Here is a 21,374-nt window from a genome sequence, read left to right on the forward strand (position 1 = left end):
CCACAGAGAACAACTCGGAGCGCGGAGCCTGTTCCGACTGTGAAATGTTTGTGCTTCATGCAGTCTGACAACGGAAGCCATGAAAACAGATTAGATGATTGAGGATGAGACCGATAACAATTGCATGAGCACTCACGCAGCGGAAACCATTTAGTGGACCCGAGAATTGCATTACCTACATAAGTAGACAGACTGGGATTACAGCTTCTTAAAGTGAGCCTTAACACGAGAGAGGGATTCGCAGAAACGTATAATAATAGTGACAATAAAGCAATTTCATAGATTTGTTTGTTTTATTGGGTCACATATTACTTTGGTATACCTCTATAACTTTGCGTTAAGTTACAATAGTTCTCGATGGTAGCGCCATTTTACCTGTATTTGTATTTGTGAAATAATTAGTAGTTTGGAATGGATTATGTCTCCTCCATCACCATTCGTCATGGTGTCACTGATGTCAGATGGACTGAGGGTCACAGTCAGCCGGTGTCACGTGTCATCATACCAGCTGTTAACTACTGTGCAGAAAGTCTACCCCGCAATCTTCAACTGCTTTAATTGCCGTCGATCATCAGATAAAATGTCTCTTCCGGAGCAGTGAAGGGGCTGTAAAGGGGAGGAGAGGCGATTCATCACCACTTTCTGCCAGAGATATATGACATGCCCATCTACCCGGAGAGATCATTAAAGCAGGAAAGGTGCTTTTTTAGCTCCAGGTGTGAACAGCAGCTCTAGGAGAGAGGGAGGGAGGGAGGGAGCGAGGGAATGTGGGAGGATGTGTGTGAGTGCACAAGCAGCAAAGGAAGGACATGTACAGAATGTTTTTGGGCAGGCAGCAGCAGAAGAGGGTAACAAACTGTCAGTCATCTCAAAAAAAAGTTCCCTACCCTGTCAGTAATGAGCTGGAGTTGCTACACAGGACAGTTTAGCTTGTCGTATATCTCGTCATGGTCCAGTGCTTCACGCACTCTCATAAAAAAGCCTCAACCTCAGCCCAAAACTGCAACAACACCAATGCCACACTCCCACTAACAAACACAAGCAAAACAACAGCCGTTTGAGCAGTGGAAATATGTGTCATTGGCGTTCACTCCTGGGTCTGCAACGCAACAAGGGTTTTTATAAGGTTTAGCATTTGTGCAAACACCATTTTCTTTGTCATCTCTTAGAATGATGTGATCATCATTTTCCAATGCAAGATACAATTGCATGCATTCATTTTGCACAGCAGTTACCCACAAAGAGAAACTTACTCTTTAAAACTTGGGCCTTTTTTTATTACATCTTACTTTTATGGCATATTAGCACCTCAAAATCATTCCATTGTGTAGGTTTTGTTGTTGTTTTCTCATCCACTGGTAATGGGAATGGTGTTAACCCCTCCATTTTTATAGCAAGTTCACCTAAGTTGAAACATCCTGGCTATACCTGCACATGTTTGTGTCCTTGTGTCTTTGTGTTTGACCTTTCACTGCCATGTTACAACAGCGATACAAGGCAGTACAAACACATTACATCTCAGCATGCAGTATCCAAATGGGGTCGTATCGAACGCTAAACACTATCATATCTGTTATGACCCATAGTATAGTTTTATTGTTAAGTTTATTTTGTCCCTCATGAAAACAGTTTGTGTTCTGGCCTGAGGACGACACTGCTCTGTATCACCCACTCAAAATAAATGTTTTACATGTCACTGCAGGAGAAAGCACAGGGAATGTAACTACTAACAGGAATCTTACACTGAGCCAATATAAATATAACTATATAAATTCACGTTTTATTCTGGAGAAACATTTTATTATGGAGAAACGACTGTGCACCATTTCCAACATCTAAATTAACGGATTCAACCTCGGGGATGTTGTTAGGTGTAAGACATGATACCACAATAAGCAGCAATAGCTGTTCCATTGAAAATAAAGCATCGTGGTCTTGCACCTTAGACCACTGAACGAATTAAAGTGTATTATTTGGGGTGAATGAGGTGAAATTTAACCAGGCACAGTCAAATTCATCCTTCTTCTCCTCCTCCTCCACATCCCTCCACCGCTCCCACATTAAGTCAATGTCTATTACAGTGAGAGGGGATATGCCAGTGGCGAGCTGCGGATGCCTCCTAACACACAGCTGCTATAACGAGCACTAACTCATGTTAATGAACGCTAATGGTGATGAATGCCACTCTGACGGAGACAGAGAAATGAGAGGGGGGTTAATCATCCTCTCATCGTCTGCCCTCAGACTTCACTGCAGTGCGTTGCCGTTTCCTCCGGCGATCGGAAACATTTCAGGCACGTGAAGCATTAACACTGTCAGTGTTGTCTGTCATCTGGTGCAGAGAGACGTTCCGCATAGCGAATATCAGCTGCTTCCATGTGGGTATGGATAAGTGGTATGAAGATAAAAGTGTCATTTCTTTAACTCTACACAGGACTTGTTTTTTTTTTTTTTTCGTGACGTGAGAGTTATTGAGAGTTTATGTGATGATCATCACTCTCAAATGGCCGACTTCCTGTTGAGTCGAGTTTTTTGTTCGGCTTGGTCTATAACGTCTCCCCACCAAGTTTCGGGAAATTCAGTGGAACTCAATTTTGCCTCTGTTATCATATCTATATGATGATATACGATATATGCCACTGGGCTCTATAGAGAACCCACGCACAACTAGTGTTTTTTCTAAATAAAAATACGCAAAAACATCCATGAATGGGTAACATTACATGTTGATTTCCAGCTATTCATTGTGTAACATGCAACATCCAACCTCCTTCTAATGACAATGATGCTTCACATACTTAAGAATTATCTAAAGTGTAAATTGCAAGTCATGGTTGGTTTTTCGACTTTTCTCTGTCATAAAAACTCACCGCTGACGCTCCACTCTCCTGGTCATGTGTATTTGTTCTCAATGGAGCCGGCAGACACAAGCCATGGAGCTACGTCCAATGCCGATAGAAGAACAGCCAAACACCCACTGAACACAAAAGCAGCGACACACACATCGGTCATTAACGGGTTTAAAAATACTGCATAGTTTTTGCTTTAAAAAAAAAATATTGATTTGACCATGTCCTCAGAAAACAAGTCAGTGTAAATAACAGTCTGCTTTTGTCTGTTAATACCATCAACTTCTGCACATCTGCCACATGGTTTTATGTTACATTAAACATAGCACAGTAGTTTTTGTATTGCATTTTAGATTATTCAACCACCTTGTTTGACCTTTTGCACACACTATATCATCCCCCTAATAATTTATTGAAAAACGTTCCCATTTTATCTTCATACATTCTTAATTTGCAGAAATAAATTGGGTTTATAAATTGGTTTACTTTACTCTTTAAACTAAAGACTGTACAACCTACAACTGTATTGTAACAAAAAAATGGTGTCCTTTTTTTTCCGTTCAAGTGAATGGGAAAATGATGACAACAGACCATGTCACTTTCCACTGAGCAAATAAACTATATGTTGATTTTTATTTAGGTTTATTCAATGTTGCTCCAAAGAGACTGAAACAGACACAATGATTAGGATTGGCCCTTGTGTTCAACATCTACAGCACACAAACGCATTTGAGGAGAGCGCTGAGGGAAGTGTCACACGTTCACTCTGAGCGCAGCTTCTCAGAGCACATCAGCCGTCCAGACATGTCTCACACCCGTCAGCTGCTCTTTTATAAACATAAAAGCTTTTGTCTTTTCTGTCAGGCCTCAGAAATCAGCTTTTATCACCAGAGCTTGTTCACTGATCTGTCTTATTGAAGAGATCGTGTGTGTGTGCGAAAATCTGCATAAAGCAGACTCCGCAGACATCAACACATGTTTATGTATTCTAAATCTCTTTTGTTTCGATTAAATCAGATGTATTCACACTGAGTTTTTGGTCTGGCTGTGCACTGTATGTGTGAAAACTCTCAGCCTTGAGTCTGACAGGAGTTCTCCGAGTTTTCCGGCTTCAGACAGAGACAGTGTCACTCCATTTAGCTCAACTGCCTCATGGAGCCTTAACTTCCTCTCGGGGGAGAGGCTCTACTTTCTCTCTTCGCTCCTCTGGGTTGGCTCAGTCTCTGCCTGCTGTTGAGAGCAGATGTCTCCACTCTGTCAGTTGCTGTATTACTCTGATCAAAGTTTGGGGAGAATGGCATCATCCCCTCCAGCAAATCTGCTCTGACAACTGCAACGGAGAGAAGAAAGTGGGGATCATGTGGAAAGACTGCGAGGTGCTGTGAGAAAATCTACATTAAAGCGTAACTAAACCCCTAAATCGGGTGAAAACCAGTGTAGTCATGTTACGTCTATAGTGTTATTTGCTATAGTTGTTTTGCTTTAACCCTTAGAACACAGAGCAGTTAGGCTGCATATATACAGAGGCTATAAGAATGTGCAATACTGAGTGTCTTACATCCTGTTTTTTGGGAATCAGATTCAATTAATATTTTTTTTAATTTTCACCAAGTATGTACATACCTGAACAAAAAGTACTCAAAAAAATGTGTAATCATTTTGGATTTGTTTGCAAAACTACAAACGGTCTATTTTGTGACTTCTGCACAACACACATGATCGTGGCTTAAGTCTAAAACACACAGCCTATAAACACACACAGGATGTCCATATAAGGAGTTGTGCATTATTCCCACAGCAATTTACCAAGGGTGCACCTGTGGCACAGATCCGGATGAAGGGTTTGCCTTTCCTTGTCCACACTTTAAATAATAAAAAAGAAGTAAAGAAGACCACTAAGTAAATGTGATGTTTCTGGGAACTTTTCACTCTTCAAACAACAACATAGTTTGTTTGCTGCAAATACATATTTGTTTTATACCCAACAGTGTAGAAACTGATAATGCAATAACACCTAACAAAAACCAAGACACCACTGCCTCACAGTAGTGCTCTTAGTGTTGCAATGCTTCGATCTGCTGCCAGAAGCCGTAGGTGCTGCCATTACTAGGCCGCATGGACACTGCCACAGTTTGGGAGTTTCAAAATGTAACCTTGATACAATCAATTATTACAATTCTCAACAGCGGTACGTTTAAAAAGGACATGTGCCTGCTAGATACAAAGAGAAAAAGCAAACAGTGGCAGCTTAACTGGCTCCAGTGTTGTGTTGTGGAGTTGTACACATATTTGCTTTTTCCTCTCTGTGACAACAAACGACAACATCAGAAGTGTCCTCACATACCTGCCAGTGACAAGTTCAACAAAGTCACAGTGCAGCTGCCAGCAGCTGTCTGCGTGACTTTGACCTCACCTCCTCTCTGATACAGTCTTGTCTTTCACTGTCATTGCCCGTCTCTCTCCATCTCGTTGCCTTTTGTCTCCCTCTCTGTCTCTGTCTCTGTCACATATCTGCCTCTGCCTTTGTCACATCAGTCTCTCTGCCGTATAGCACTGTCGTCTCCTCTCCTACGGTTGAGCAGGCAGTGAGTCCCTGCAGTGTATTTGGCATTTTCACTTTATTAAATGTTATATTTTATGGCAACTAGCATCCAATTATTTCTTATTTCTAATCTTTACGCTGACATTTCAAGCTGCTTTTTTTTTCTGAGCCTTACAAGATAACGTACACTTACTGTTTGACAGATGTGTTGTCATCAACTTTTTGGCTTCCTGAACATTTGGTCAGAGATCCTGGTGTCATAGGCTTGAATAAGAGATTATAACTCAGCTCAGTTTGTACATCCATGGGATATTAGACTTAATTAGAGGGAGACAACGAGGCACAGGTGAATCTAATCAAGACTGGAGGGAAAACACACAGGCAGGAAGTGAAGTGATCTGAAACAAGAGGAGAGGTTTCAAAGTTTTCAAAATAAAACAGGAAACATGAAAGAAAGAATGGAAATACATGACCTTAAGGGAAATGCCTAGATGTATGTGAATCACTTTTATAAAACTCTGTTACCTTCTCTCATTTTCTACGTTTGACATTTGTTTTCACATCTAACATAAAAACGTGCCATAATAATTTATATTAAAGCAGTAAAGCAAGCGTCTTGTGTGACTGCTTCCCTGGTGTTAATTTGTTAATTATGCTCCAAAAAAAAGAGCTTCCACAAATGTTTTGAAAGACTCGTCCAACACTCCGGTGGTCATGTTGTAATGCCTGGCGTCGGATGCACCGGAGCGAGTTTAAACCAGGCTTAAAGCACTATCTGTGTACACAGGCTGCTTTATTTACTCCTTCCTGGTGAAGCATTTTGAGCAGATTAATATTTTACTTCATTGCTATGGAGATGATATTTAACTGCATTCGTCGTGGAAACAATCGGAATCATCTCATTCATCCGTCTAAATAAGCACATTTTCTTCTTGGGCAATTGCCAAAACACGATTGCATGGATTCAGCGTGTCCAAAATGCTGCCGCCAGACTGCAAACCAGACAAAGCCTAATCATATCTCCTCATTTTCGGCTTCATTTTGCTGACTGTGGGTCCATTTAAGAATTGATTTCATTTCCCACTCAGTGTGGAAGACAACGCAAGAACTGTGAGGCTTTTAAACCAAGATAAATTCACCTCTGGTGAGGATACCAGGAAATATTCAGAACAGATTCCCACTGTAGTCTTTCTAAAGCACATTCAAGCATGTGTCATGTTTTATTATTCATGGAGAAGCAGAGTCAGGACATTGTCCGTCTCATCTCTTTAACACGACCTTTGGATGGAAGGTACCCGGGGTTAAATCCCTCTACAAACCCAGAGTCATCGGCAGCATTAATTAACAAGGAGAGTCGTCAGAGAACAAAAAACAACAAAAAAAAGAGCATTGATGACCAGAAATGTGGAGCCGTTCACTGTGGGAATAATTAGCTTGTGCTGAGATGAGGATTATTGTTTGAGCAAGAAAGTGTCTGCACTGATTAAAGGTTCATGAACAGAGACGCTGTCAAAGTTCATGCAGTCACAAGTGCAGTGTGTTCACCTTTAGAGCTTTACACTGTAGTTAAAACAGGATGAAGTCATCAGTGTAAATTAAACTGCCAGAGGTAAGGGGTTTTTTTTTTGAATACAGTAACACTCACAGTAATTCTCTCTGGCTTTTATCTCTTTGTCCTTGCCTCGGGTTTTTTTCTGTCTAAACTGTCTGCACATATTTTTCTCCCTGCGTCCATATTCATCTAAATGCTGTAGTCGCTCCCACTTTCCTCCTCCTCTTTATCCGCGTCATTAGATTTAATGCCGAGACTCGTCCTTGTCACGTCCCAGACAAGGTTTTCTTTTCCCAGTGCCCATTTTTGCATATTACTCGTTCCTCCTTTCATGTCTCTGAACTCATCATTTAGGGTTTCAAGTGTACAGCGTTGCTTTAGGTCTTCTCTCTCATTTGTCTCTTTGCCCCGTGTTGTTTCCAGGCATGGCTGACGGAGATCCATGAATATGCTCACCAGGATGTTGTGCTCATGCTGCTCGGAAACAAGGCAAGGGAAATATTTGTTATGATCAATATTTGCAACTGCAGGTAGTAGGGCTGCAACGATTCTTCTATTAATCGATTACTAAATGAATCGTCAACAATTTTGGAATCGTTTGTGTTTTTTTCAATAATTAAAACGAGCTTTCTTGATTTTTCAGCTTCCTAAATGTGAATATTTTCTGGTTTCTTTGCTCCATATAACAAAGAAATCATGACAACCATTTGTTTGTGGACAAAACAAGACATCATATCGAGGTTTGGTGAAGAGAATTATTTGATTAATCAAGAAAATAATCAAAATATTAACCGATTATGAAAAGAATCGTTACATGCAGCCGTAGTCGGTTCTTTAGTCACATAATAGAAGTAACCAATGCTATTGACACATGCATATTTCTGACATTCTTTGACTTTTCTGGATCTAAATTACAATTTTGGAAACTTAAAATTAGAACTATTTCATATGGGAGTTTTGCAGTATGACAAAATCAAAACAGTGATGGATTTCAAAGATAATTCTGGCAACACTTTAACTGTACATGTAGACAAAACTGGATTTACTGGTGCCATTTTTGTCACAAAAAAACGACATAAATGTGTCAGAGTGGAACTGAGTGGCATGTTTCTTCTCTCATTAAAAATAATCAGGACAACCTTTTCTGAATCACATCCCCGATCTCTCCAAAAGGTTTGATTAAAAGCTTGGATATGATTTGATGAAGCTCTTAGCGTTTGACTCTTCAAATGACACAAATGTTAATTTGCATGTATTTTGAAAAAGAACATGGGAAAAGCCACTGGAACAAAGTGTATAAATACAATATACAATGAAGTATATAAAAACATTTACATAAGATCTGACAATCCATATCAATAGATTGAAATGTTTTAATCTCTGTTATAATGTAGGGATGTCATTGGGAAGAAAAGAAAGGAAAGAGACGGATGAGGCAGTAATGCAACATTATGGTTGTCAGCTTCCACGTAAAAAAACCAAACAAACAGGAAGAAAAAGGAATAGAGTATCTCTGCCTTGGAGCTCTGTCTAGTTTTAGTCTCCAATGAGAGTCAGTCTTGACTGCTGCCACCAATACAAATGACACTAAATACACCAGACTCCATTTTCGTGCTAAATGTTGGAGATTAACGCACGTTCTCAGGATTGTTAAGTCTTTTTAACTGATCTGCAGTTCAGCATTGTTCAGTTTGATTCTTGTGCCTCTTCCTGTGACGGCACTCTGACCAATCAGTGCACGACAGTCTGGCGATGTCACGCGTAGTATCGTCTTAGCTCACTTGGAACCTCGTCTGAGCAGGTACTAAAAAAAAAGTATGAGGTACCAGGTACTATTGCTAATGAAAAAGCAAAATAACCGATAATAAGTGGAAAAGAGAGGCTTGTAACAGATATTCACACTTGATTTGTCTCCCATCTCACTAGGCTGATGCGACCCATGACAGGGTGGTGAAGAGAGAAGATGGAGAGAGGCTCGCTAAGGTGAAAAGAAAATGAAGGTTTTGGAACACACAGCCCTCACTGCCACAGCTGTTGTGAAAAACCTGTATCCAACATGTCGAGAAATGACATTAACATCTGCAAATTGTTGTAAAATCAAGACCCATATATGTGGAGGCAGCGACTTCTTTTACTGTTATTTATGTAAATGTAAATTGAAGGTGAATGAAAGGTAAATAACATTAGGAATATTTCATTTTCAGTTGTGCTTGTTTTCCTCCAAATCTTCTGCTCTGAATAAAATGTGCCACCAAATAAGAAATACCGCACACTGATATTAGATATGCAGATAAAGAAACGGAATTTCATAATTTGTGAAAGATTTATCTGCTGATTTGATGAATAATAATAATAGCAGAGCTGCAAATGCATCCACCACACACTGAATCCAGGAGAAAACGTTTTTATCATCCCGCTGCTGCACAACAAGGTCCACGAAACAAAGAGTAAGCACATTTCCCAGCACATTTAACTTAAGGTTAAGAGCTGCAGTGCAAAAAAAAAGGAAAAAGTTTATCAGTTTATATCAACACAGACTGAGATAAATTCCTCTGCAGAGGAAAAGAAGAGAGAAAAAATTGCTGAATATAGTCAACATAAGTTCAGAGCTGGTACACGTGGTGCTGCAATGGATGGCAGTGTTGCCTCACAGCAAGAGGGCCACCAGTTTGGTTCCCAGTTCAACCGTGGGTCCAAAAATGGGTAATTAGGTTAATTGGACACTCTAAATTAGGTGTAGGAGGATACAGCAGTAGACAATGAGTGTAGGTCAGCGCTCATAGAGAAACTGAAACCTGTAAAAAGTTCATTTGATTGTTTAACGGCGAGGATTTTTAACTGTCAATACTTTGACACTGCAGGAGTTTGGAGTTCCCTTCATGGAGACCAGTGCCAGGTCGGGTCTCAACGTGGAGCTGGCTTTTACCGCTGTGGCCAAGTGAGTATAAATCTCTCTGCCAGCATTGAGAGAGATGCTTTGACACTTTAATGCTATTAAAACATTTACCAACAGCTAAAGGGTGTTTTTAAAACACGACCGTGCTGTCAAAGGCTTTAAATCATAGCGACCAAAGAAATCTATAATTATACAAGTGTTGTTCATTTCACATGTTTACTCGCTAGAAGGTGTCCCACTTTTCACAAGTTATTTTCTTCCTTTGTGTCAGGGAGCTGAAGCACAGGTCCGTGAAGGATCCCAGTGAGAAGTTTAAGCTGCAGGAGTATGTAAACAAGGAGATGAAGAGCACTGGGTGCTGCAGGTCTTAAAGCCTTCTCCAGTCACTCTCTGGATTTACTGTATGTGTCTATCACTCATCTTCACGTACAAGTGTGTGTCTGCGTGTTTATGTCTGACCTGATCCGAGATGAGTAGTGAGCTCCAGCAAAGTAATAAACCTGTTTGTCCTTCCGAGTCTCCGCTCACAAACCGCTCATCTCACTGCCTTCCATCCATCTTGTTTGTCTCATATAAATAACTTTGCATTACTTTGTGTGGGACTTAGCCTTCGTTCAGAGACAAGATACGTGTATTATACGTGTAAAGCCATTCATGTCTGACTTAAACACTTAAAGGAAATTGATTTGAATTCTGTATTCTTGTTGAAGACACAGGTTGTTGATATATAGATGTATAGTGATGTGTCCTCTCAGTGTTTGTCCGTATTTTAGGCTCCGTCGAGCCACTTTAGCTCACCAGCATAAACGCAATCTAAGAATTTCCATAATAATTCAGCTGTAGAGTTTTGGAAATATATGTCTTACTTACTAAATTAATGTTGCTTTTTATATTACAAAGATATGGAGTGTAAAACTGCATCATTAGTCAAATTAAACTGTTATGTTGGTAGATTTAAATGCAGGCTAAGTGCAAAAATAAGTGGTTTAAAAGTAATGGGAAAGCATGGGAAATGGAAATTAACAGACACAATTATTTGGGATTTTGTTTTTCTATTATAGAAAAGCTGTGATGCAACATTTCTTCTAAAAAAAAATTAACAATGGTTTGTTTATGAATTATTTAAATAAAAATAATGGTGGTTTAATGGTGTAAATACTTAACTTATTTCTGCATGTCTCCATGGGGCTTTGGAAATAAAAATGATAGTAACTGAAGCATTGTACATGACATGTATATTTCCATTTTTACTCTTTTAGTTGCTCTTGTTTTCCATTCATAAATAGACAATAGGGTTATTAGTGCCACCATGGCCTTTAAAAAAAAAGAAAAAAAAAAAAAAGGCTTATGTGCCTCTTTTTATATGACAGTTTCTTTGGGGGGTAATTTCATCTCAGTCGTCAACTCGATCTATATCTATTTATATCTATATAGTATTTACTGTACAGTCACTCATCTTGATGTTCTCTGTATTGATTTTGCTACTTAATAATGTGCATTTTCTTTCGTGTAAGTGAACGTTAACCATAATAAAAACAGAAGGTTATGTGGCTTTTACCCTTTTAATAAAGACCATAGATCACATTCACTGGCACAAAATGGCATCAGTGTGCTCAGAGCATGAATTGCAAAAAAGTGTGTGCAGTGGACATTTATATCTGCAGTAGTACACCTTCAAGCTGCAAATAGTTCTTTAACGCACAGCATGTCACATCAGAACAATAACAAAAGACCTACTGGCTTTGGCAATAAGTAGCCATGATCCATGAGTGACAGATGTGTACCAGAGATGGTACACATCTGTCACAAGAAACGTGGATGATGTCATTAAAAAAACAACCAAAATAAAATGGCCCATTGCCTTGAATAGAAATAGGATTTTTTATAGATTTAAAGAGTGTTTGAAATGTTTTGCCTAATGAAAGTACACTACATTGAGCTTCATCATCTGATACATTTCAGATGCCTCTAGGTAACATTTCCATCACTGAAACTGCTGATGTTGACATATTTTATATTGTGTTAAATGTCTGAGTCTCTGCTAAAAAAACGTTTTAATGTTCAATAAAAGCAAAGTTGATCATCTTTTCTATTGGGGCTGAAAAAATGGAGTATGTTGAATTTTGCCCTCAATGGGAAAATGTCATATTTAAACATCAATTTTCACTTACGGAGTAAGTAATATTTTGTAAAAAAAAAAAAGGTTGAAAGTTTGAAATGTGTCCTTTTCATGCAGGAATAGCTGAGACTCTGCCCCCTGGTGACTGGCTCAGTCATACTGTAAAGCTATCCTGGTCACTTAGCGAGACCAGCAGGACAGGGCTCTACGTTTACATTAATTATACTCGACACAATACTGTCCGGGATAGGTAAATTGGACACTCCAAATTGACCATAGGAGTGAGTGTGAGAGTGAATGGTTGTTTGTCTCTATCTGTGTGTGGCCCTGCGATGGACTGGCGAACTGTCCAGGGTGTACCCCGCCTATCGCCCGATGTAGCTGAGATTGGCACAGCACCCCCCGCGACCCTCTGGTGGAGGATAAAGCGGTAGATGATGACTGACTGACTGACAATACTGTCCAAAATCATCTTTAAGAGTTTCTCTTCAGCAAATGCATAAATCATATTTTTAATACACTGGTTTAATAAGGCTTACATGACTTTGCGCGCGTGTCTGTGTGTGTGTGCGCAAGGAAAAATAATCAGGGGAAAAATACTGGTTTGTTCTTTACAGTTTTACAAAAGCAGTACACGCTGTCAATGAATCTCACACAAAGCTGTTTACATTCAGCTGACTGAATATGCATTAAGACTTAAAAATAGCTTATTGTGCCCACAGTGTTTGGCACTGTTGTTAAAAGCTGCAGGTGGCAAATTAGACAAGTTAAAAATAGATAAATAAAAATAAATACTGTACTCAAACATGGAAACAAATGTGACAAATTGACAATGTATTATTCCTCCTACAGACACAATTGACATTGCTGTCAGATTACACTTTTAGTCTGCCTATAACTGGCCACAGTGGCACAGTTTGTACCCTTGTTGGGAAAAACACTGCACTTTTAACACCATACGGAAATCTCTCCACATCTGAGCAGCAACAGAACCACAAAAGACACACATACTGTACAAACATACATGCATAACGACTGTCCTATTTCAAGTATGTAAGTCACACTACATGACAGATGAGTTCGACTAACATTCAGAACATTAGGCTCCCTGGAACATAATGTAGATTAAGCATGACAGTTGAGTAATTGTGGGGAAATATAATTGCAGATGAAAACCATCTCATCTTAAGGTCCATGTCTTTATACTTTATGTCAAGTCCATATGTCCAGTTCCTCAGCAGTAGAACATGGTCATGGTTTGTGTTTAAAATAGGCCTCCACTGCAGAGAGAAATGGAAAATATCGATGTTATACTTAGCAAATTTCATACCGACTTCACTCATAGTTACATTTACCTGCATACTCCTGAGGCAGCATCGGCCTGTTGATTACAGCCTGAAAAGCAGCCATCCAGTCTTTCTGTTCGCCTTCAGTCTCACACGTAACGGGGAACTTCCTGTCTGGGGTCACTATGGTGATACCAAATGGCCAGGCGTAGCCCTGGATGTTGGGAGGGAGGCCAGGAAGCACAGTGTAGTAGTTTTCCTTACTACCAATGAACACCTCACCTCGTGCGTAAGCATCCTAAAAGCAGAGAGAATAAAACAATCTTCCTAATTTCACTTAGGAACTCTGAATATTAAAGTACTCCAATGTTGATGCTTCCAAATTTCAGCAAACAGCTTATTTTGATTAATAAAAAATAAAAAAACACAGCTGCACCATCTACTGGTTGCATTGTGTAACTGCAGCAGTTTCTTCATGTCACGCAGCTTTGATACCATTGGATCTTTGAAGTACATGAGTCTCCTGTCATCCATCGAAAACCACCTCTTCTTGAAGCCCTCCGTGTGCTGTGGAACAAAACCGAGGCCCAGTTCAAACAGCTTTCATGATTCATAAATAACATAACAAGCTTGCCATATTTTTCTGGTTTAATTTACTATGTTGTAGTAGTATTAAATCTTTAAAACAAAAAAAAACATATATATGCCTTTACCTTTGGCCCAGTCTTCTCCATGTAACCCTCCTTTATGTAGTTCCTTGTGAGCTTTGGCAGCAGCTGGACAAACAACGAGCAAATACTTGAACTCTGAGTTTTAACTGCGCACATTTTAAATTGTGAATACATGTCAACACATCCTTTATTTACCCGTTTTATTTTCTGAAGCTAAAAGCTTGAAAAGCCAGTAGAGAAATAATAAAAATCATGTTAATGAAACTCAAATGAATACTCACATCAGACTTGGGAGTCCCAGGAAAAGCCACCTGCAGGTAGTTAAACCTGGCTGCTCGGATGGCATTGAACCAGTCCACCATTTCCTTCAGGACGGGGCATCAGAAAGTTATAATGACTGACTCGTACATTCTTAATGCAAAATTACTTTTCTAGATGTTTTTTGTTGGGAATTAGTCTTGATTTTCCTCTTATTCTATGATCTTTTGCAGCAGCAACTGATAAACATTAATGTACTGATTAATATACTGATTTGTAATGACAGACAATTTCCACCAGATGGACACACATGCTCCTGCCTCCTTGGACATGCTACACCATTGCTATTCTGACCTAACCCAGCAAAGAGAGAGAGAGAGAGAGAGAGGCACATTGCCCCTCACCTTTCCATCCTCGTGGTAAACAAAGATATTCCTTGTGCTGTTTTCCTTCAGATAGGTTATCTGCAGGCCATGGGCTGTGCCAATTTTTGCTGGCTGGAAAGTGGCATTCACAGTGTTGATTCTCATGATGGCTTTGGGCTCTCTGGCCTGTAAAGAAATACATTGAAATAGAAGACAGTCAGTGGTAAAGTCTTGTCTCCTTGTGTCATCAAAATGTTCGCTATCGCCTAGTTCTTTCCTCCGCCAGCTTTATGGTAGCAAAACATGGATCTTGTACTTAATAACAATATATAATACACTGTTTTAATTAGGTTGGTCAAACAAATACAGAGACAGAGAAATAGAGACAGCACTCACATCATGCTTGTTGAAGTACTTTAAAACCCCCTCCCTTTCGGACAGAATAAATTTTCGGTTTAGGTATTGTCCATTGTCTCTGCCTCGTTTCCATAGAAACCCCTCTCTATAGCCTAACCAGGAGCCGCAAGGGCCCCGGAGAGAAGAAACAGAGAGACAACACATCAGAATTTTAAACAAAACTACTGAATAACTCGAATTCTAAAATAAACTTGAACACAGAAAAAAAAATAACACAAATAACAAAAAGAGAGGAAAATGAAGCTACAATTGATACTTGGACGCAGCAGAACAATATGTTAAACACATATGGCATATTATACTTGTAATGTTGGCTTTCTCCCCACAGAAACCACAGGTTCTTTAGTTACTAGCCAGTCTCTGAATATCATCATCTGTAGTCTGGTGCCAGGAAGTTGTGTTGAAATGTTTGGGGTTTTTTGAAAATAGGTGCCTGCTGAGAGTGGAAGTGAGCTTGATGGCAGATAAGGTTGCTGGTTAGAAAACTTATAACCCTCAAATGTTCTGTAAAACATCAGGGAACTACATATTATACTTTAAATAATTAATATAAATATAATATAATACAGAATAACGGGTTAGTGCAGTTTCAATATTATCATCATGATAGGATATGTATGTATTAACTATATGGTTAATATAACTTTTCTTTGTATCCTTTCAGCCAATACATTGCGAGTTCATTTCTTATGCATCAGTGGTAATCGAGAGTGTGAGAAATATTACACGATGTAACCAGAAACACTGCTGATGGTTGTAAAAGTAAAACAAATATCTGTAATACTAAAACAATTATATGTTGCACACTTTAAGCTTACGTTGTCAACTTTCTAAGCAAGCTAAGCAGTGGTGGAAGGAAGTACCTCTGCTTTACTACACATAAATATTTCACCTCCAAATGGCTACACACTGACTTCTCAGCGAGAGCCACCAGAGGAAGTGCAACGTCACTGTCCTTGACACACACGCGTAAATGTTTAGCATTAAGACACTTCAACTATTGATTTTATTTAGTTAGTTTTGTACTTTGTCCCTTCCTTTTCTTCAGTTTGAGTCTTCGTAGGGTAATAAAGTTGTGGTTGACCACAGACAGAAGTTAACTATTAGTTGAGCTACAACTTCTTCACTTATTCATTTATTCAACAACGTTTTGTTTCAAACTGTCCACAAGAACGACACAGCAGAGAGTAGAGAGGAGGGATATCATTCACTGTAACACTGCCGTGTCAAATATTTGCCCTTTTGCTCCAGTGCATTAATCTTTCTTCACACCACTGCTAGTTTTACTTCCCTGCCTACAGTCTATGGGCAACGTTATGTAGAATACTCGTCCATAAAAGAGGCCATTCTTTGTCTATGGCAGAGCCACATGTTCGTAAACCTCTGCACAGCACAACACAAGAGGCCATTGACTGAGCGGGAGAGAGACAGTTTGACACTCATGAGACTATAATAATAGAGCTTTGTTTTGTCCATCTCAAAATGCAGAATTTAATTCTTCCACTTTTTGTATGTTTGTAGTCCATAGAGCCATTTTGCCTTTTTGTCTGTGACACATTTTATTTGCCAGCTATCAGCTTTCTCCACTTGTTTAAATGTCATTCCGTGGAGATAAACTGGTTAATATTGTGTTAAACAAGTGCATTGTCTTTGTGAAATGTCAGGCTCAATTTTATCTTTTTAATAATTAAGTTTTTCTCTGATCACTTAGTCAAAAGGAACCGCTTTTTTACATCACAGTCTGTTACTTCATCATGTTACTGTAAACCTGACTCAGGTTTTACAAAATAACCTCACAAGTAACACAACAATGTCTTGAAATGTTTTAGGGTCAGAAACCAGGTTAAACTGATTTTACTTTTGCACAACGTCCTGTTTCCGGCAGAGAAGTTACAAAGGGAAACAGACAATAAAACTTGATAGACGATGTGGTTGGTGACCATCTTGTTTTATCAAAAAGAACTGTTAGACATGGCTTACTCTAAACACAGCTTCCAATTTCCCCTCTATGATGTAAGCATAGTAAGATGCAGTCAAGCCACTCATTTCTCAACATCAGATCTGAACAAACACGATAGTGATGACATGAAAATAAACATTGAATATATTCATTGTAAACACCTACAGTAGAACATTCATATTTATAGCATTGGTCAACACTCTTGAACAGCTGCAAGTATAGAGGGAGAATAAGACTAATGTGTGTAGTTATATGCACTCTGTAAGGAAGGGAGCTTAGCTCAGTGACAAAAGGGAGAAACACAAGTAAACAGAAGTAGGTGGCATTAAAAAATATTGGGAATGTAGAACCAAAGAATTGAGACACACAGGGAGCTGAAGGACGGCAACGGAGCTCTTATTTTTCAGGAAGAAGAATGGTGTGTTTTGAGCTGATAGAGACACAATTTTTACCTGCCGAATATGGCTCCTGCTTCTCGACACACAAAAACTCCTTTCTCTCATACTTGGCTCGGATCCATTGATCCCGCAGGAGCCTGCAGGAGAGATGATGTGATGGACACTCAGATGTTTACTCCCATTTTTTTCAGCCTCCAGGCGACAGTTCATGCAAATGTTTTTACTGATGCAGAGTGACATTCCATTTTTTTTTTTTTTCTTTTCAATGGCATGAAATAGTAGAAGTCAGCCTTTATTGTGTCAACTAATAAGTGATTGAGCTTTTTAGGTAAAAAAAAAAAAAAAAAAAAAAAAGGAGAAACATCTCTACAGTCACTTTACACAAGTGGTAACAACACTTCAGATATTAAAGAGACAATATCAAAGACAGTATCACTTACGTGCAGTCTCTGTGTGTGGGTTGGTAGTAGAAGGCAGGAACTATCTGTACATATTTGGCCTTGGCAGCATCGTTACCCGCAGAGTCCATAAACTGCAGAGGCGAAAGTACATGAATGTGTATTTGGTTGATGAGGGCAAGTTAATGCAAATACACACACACAGACACACACACTTTGTCTCTGTGACTTACAGAGTACATTTACTTGATTCATCTCCTGAAGGCTTATTCAACTTTTAGCTGTAACTATTTTCCTAACATGACTCTGTACACTGAATTCCATGCCTATGAAATTAGTAATAGATCACACACCACACTAAAACACACACACACAAAACACAAGCCATCAAATCCTTGTCTAGAGACACCTGCTGCTATCAAGGAAGATGGAAACAATAGTACATGCATGCATATGTATGTATATATATATATATATATATATATATATATATAAAGAAGAAGAAAGGGGGGTTTTATGTTTTAATTCATTTCAGCTTTGTCTTTTCTTTCACTTGTTTTCCTTTGGGGTGGGGGGAGTGGATTATTTTATAGTTTGATTATTTGGTTATTTGCTTTGTTTTGTAAACTTTTGTAAACTTAAAAATTCAATACATGTATACAAAAAAAAATACAGATAGAAAGACAAATCTAATAACAAGCGGCACGCAAATCAGAGGCAACAACAGCATGATATGTTGTGGCTTATTTTAAAATGCGCAATAAACTTGTGACTTTTTCAATCTCAAACTCTCAGGACCAAACACACACACACACAGTGCATCTGCTGGCTCATGCATCTGCATTGTCGGGACATATTGAATAAACACTTGTCTTACTCGGTGATGCAGGGGCGGAGCGACAGGCAGAGAGTGATGCTCACAGTGGAGCAGAGTGGGACGAATGAAGTCACCTCGTGCCAAGTTTTAGATCATAATCAATGCTTGGCCTTCCCTCACAAATGGCCTGGCTTTCTTCTTTGTTCGGGGTATGAGTACAAATATAGTCAGCAGCGCTCACCTCCACCTCCGAGGAGCTCCATGGATCAAGCAGGACAGACTTCACCTTGCTGATCTGGGCAATGTTTCTATGGAGACCTGAGCAGCTATGACACACAAACACACCCAGGGTATAGGATGCCCACTCTGGCTCTGTGAAGCAAACACATACATATCACACAGTAGAAGTGGTTTTCCTATGTCACATATATGCTCAAATTAGTGCACACAGGAAGTGGGTGAGCTTAACTTCTAGCTCAGCTTGACAAGTGATCAATATCTAAGTTTCCTGTGTGGTGGAGGGGGTGAGGGAGTAGAGTCTATCACATTTCATAAATACATGCTTAAAGATCCATATCTATATCTATATTTATACAGATATAGATATGGATCTATATATAGATATATAGATAGATATTATATCATTTAAGAGGCTTTATTGGAATAAATTGAACATATGTTACATATAAGTATGTTTCAGGAAGTATTTACTCACTTCATAAATTAAAAAGTGTTTGGTTTTCATAGCTTTCAGAAGAAGCTTGTCGTTACAGCTGAGCAAACAGCGAGCAAACCAACAATTATTAAAGCTTATTATAGAAATATAGAACAACAACATACTAGCATACTTGTGAAAGGGAGGGACAAGCAGTTGGGCTCACAATTAGATGTCACTAATTCTTAAGACACTGAGCCTTTAAACATTGTGAGCCATCAGCACCTATATTTCATCATCATCGTCGTTGTCGTCCTCTGAATAAACATTCTTATGACTGTTGTAAATTCATGGGTATTATAAATTGTGTCTGTTAAGTTAGAAAACCAAACAAATTAAACTTTGTCACACGTCACCCAGTAGTGTTTCAACACTCATAAAGATTATGTTGTATGTAGTAAACAGGACTTTAAAAAGGGACAAAAAGATACAATTACACAATGTATACAACATGTTTGTTTCCATCTTCTTCGAGCCAAGGCGTACAAACTGTTTTATGTTATCACAGGACAAATCAACAAAATGATTTCAATTCAGGCTTGTGAGGAAACAGACACAGACAGCACCTCTTCTACTTCAAAACCTCACTTTCAGAATCAAGACCTTGCTGCAAGGTAAGATGCTGCTATTGTGGTTATTTTGTAAGTGAGACAGAGAACTATGGCAGTGTGAAGTGGACTGTATCAGTGAGCTGCAGCCCTTGCAACCACTGATGATGACAACAAGGGGAGAACAAGTTCACAGTAAAAATATCATGACAGAAAAAAAAAAAAGTACAAGTACTTCCTTGTGCATAATCACAAAGATGCACACAAGCTACATGAAGCAGCTGTAAAAAGAGACATGTGGTGGTGCGAGGTCTGTTACATAGAATCCATATAATGTCCAGTCAGCAAATATTATTTTGTCATGTATATATATTATAATGGGAATTAGATTATTTTTATTTGAAATATAGAATAATTACAAAGCGTATACACTTACACAGTGTATTCACAAGTATCTTGTGAATATGTTTCACACCTACACCCAGAGATGGGCCTCATTGAAACCACATCTGCTTGCACCCAGCTGCAGATTTGATAAGAGCAAACCGGTGTGACCACATATACAGACAATTATGTGCCACTGTCCAGACAACAGATGCACATTTGACAACTAAAACCTAAAGACAGCGTGAAAACATTCTCCTGAATTCGTAAAGAAGAACTTAGGTTCAAAGTTTATACTTCTGAGAAACTAACTGAGTATTAAAGAGATGAAGGAGCAGAGGTCACTAAAGTGATAGCTAGTACTCCATCCTACCTGCTGCTCCACAGTCGGCACAGTTTCCATTCCCAGGTTTTTCCAAAAGCTGTTTCAGGCACATTCTGGTCTTTTCTTGGTCCGTAGCCATAATGAGAAGAATTATATTCGGCGCACGGCGGCTGAAGACCTCAAACGCCCATGCGTCAAAGTTTTTACGACGCTCTGGACTCGTTTGGTCAGTGCGTCATGACGCGCTCATACTATTTAGGTGGAGGGCAGCTGAGCAGCGGAAGATGGTTACAACAAGCACAGATGCTTCTCCTTCTCGGACTTTTCGAAAGTGAGACCCCCAGCGGTCATTATGGCGAAGCACAAATAAATGTGTGGTCAAAACCAACCAAACTCGACCTGCCTCCAAGGAATTAAAGATAAATAATGAAAAATAAATAAATGCATACAAACTGTAGAGACATATTGTATTATTGCTCATTTTTCCTAAAGCGGGTAAATCCTGTCGTATATGGTACAGGTGTTTCCAGTTATGTTGATTAAAAGGGAGGAGCTTAGATCACGGGTGAGTTTGCTTCTACCGTCACAACTGTGTCCCAAAAGTGAACAGTAAACATTACTTATTATTTGTACCATAATTAATTTCTGGTAAAGATGGTAAATGATTTCTTGAAATGGAAACATACTTTTATAGCTGCACTTACACCACCGATGCACTCACTGTGAAGACATGCATGTTGCAATTTCTCTGATGTAATACATCATGTGGCACATGTAATGTTGAATTGCTGCATTTCCCTCTCCTTTTTCTTCTATTCCCTTATATCAAGTTATGGTGATAACATTCCTGTAGCTCAACCATGAGAGCACTGCT

At 39.1% G+C, this 21,374-nt stretch overlaps 2 protein-coding genes across 2 annotated transcripts in view; one reads left to right on the top strand and one right to left on the bottom strand.

Moving 5' to 3' along the window:
• The window catches only part of LOC131475147 (ras-related protein Rab-26-like), a 35,695-nt gene extending 24,310 nt beyond the window's left edge, over positions 1 to 11,385 (top strand). The window contains exons 6-9 of the mRNA XM_058653029.1: positions 7,367 to 7,432; positions 8,870 to 8,926; positions 9,805 to 9,881; positions 10,111 to 11,385. Of these exons, the coding sequence (XP_058509012.1) occupies positions 7,367 to 7,432; positions 8,870 to 8,926; positions 9,805 to 9,881; positions 10,111 to 10,210 (300 nt within the window). The 3' untranslated portion in view covers positions 10,211 to 11,385. The remainder of the gene's footprint in view (positions 1 to 7,366; positions 7,433 to 8,869; positions 8,927 to 9,804; positions 9,882 to 10,110) is intronic.
• Positions 11,386 to 12,772: 1,387 nt separating this feature from the next.
• On the bottom strand, positions 12,773 to 20,865 carry LOC131475149 (arf-GAP with dual PH domain-containing protein 1-like). Its single transcript, XM_058653033.1, has 11 exons — positions 20,549 to 20,865; positions 18,770 to 18,900; positions 17,754 to 17,845; positions 17,368 to 17,450; positions 14,935 to 15,047; positions 14,578 to 14,724; positions 14,197 to 14,280; positions 13,958 to 14,020; positions 13,740 to 13,811; positions 13,314 to 13,542; positions 12,773 to 13,238 (listed from the first exon to the last, which is right to left on the bottom strand). Exons 1-11 carry the CDS (start codon positions 20,637 to 20,639, stop codon positions 13,210 to 13,212), a joined length of 1,134 nt encoding a protein of 377 aa, XP_058509016.1. The 5' UTR covers positions 20,640 to 20,865; the 3' UTR covers positions 12,773 to 13,209.
• Positions 20,866 to 21,374: the final 509 nt, after the last annotated feature.

This window comes from Solea solea, chromosome 16 (assembly GCF_958295425.1).
Source record: "Solea solea chromosome 16, fSolSol10.1, whole genome shotgun sequence".
NCBI lineage: Eukaryota > Metazoa > Chordata > Actinopteri > Pleuronectiformes > Soleidae > Solea > Solea solea.

What these genes read in the sequence shown, in the direction of transcription:
- LOC131475149 (XM_058653033.1), bottom strand. Translation starts at nt 20,639, where the DNA reads ATGGCTACGGACCAAGAAAAGACCAGAATGTGCCTGAAACAGCTTTTG. An exon ending in TGCCGACTGTGGAGCAGCAG is followed by an intron (nt 18,901 to 20,548) that starts GTAGGATGGAGT and finishes TTTGCTTCACAG; the next exon opens with AGCCAGAGTGGGCATCCTAT. An exon ending in CTGGGACTCCCAAGTCTGAT is followed by an intron (nt 14,021 to 14,196) that starts GTGAGTATTCAT and finishes TTGTTTGTCCAG; the next exon opens with CTGCTGCCAAAGCTCACAAG.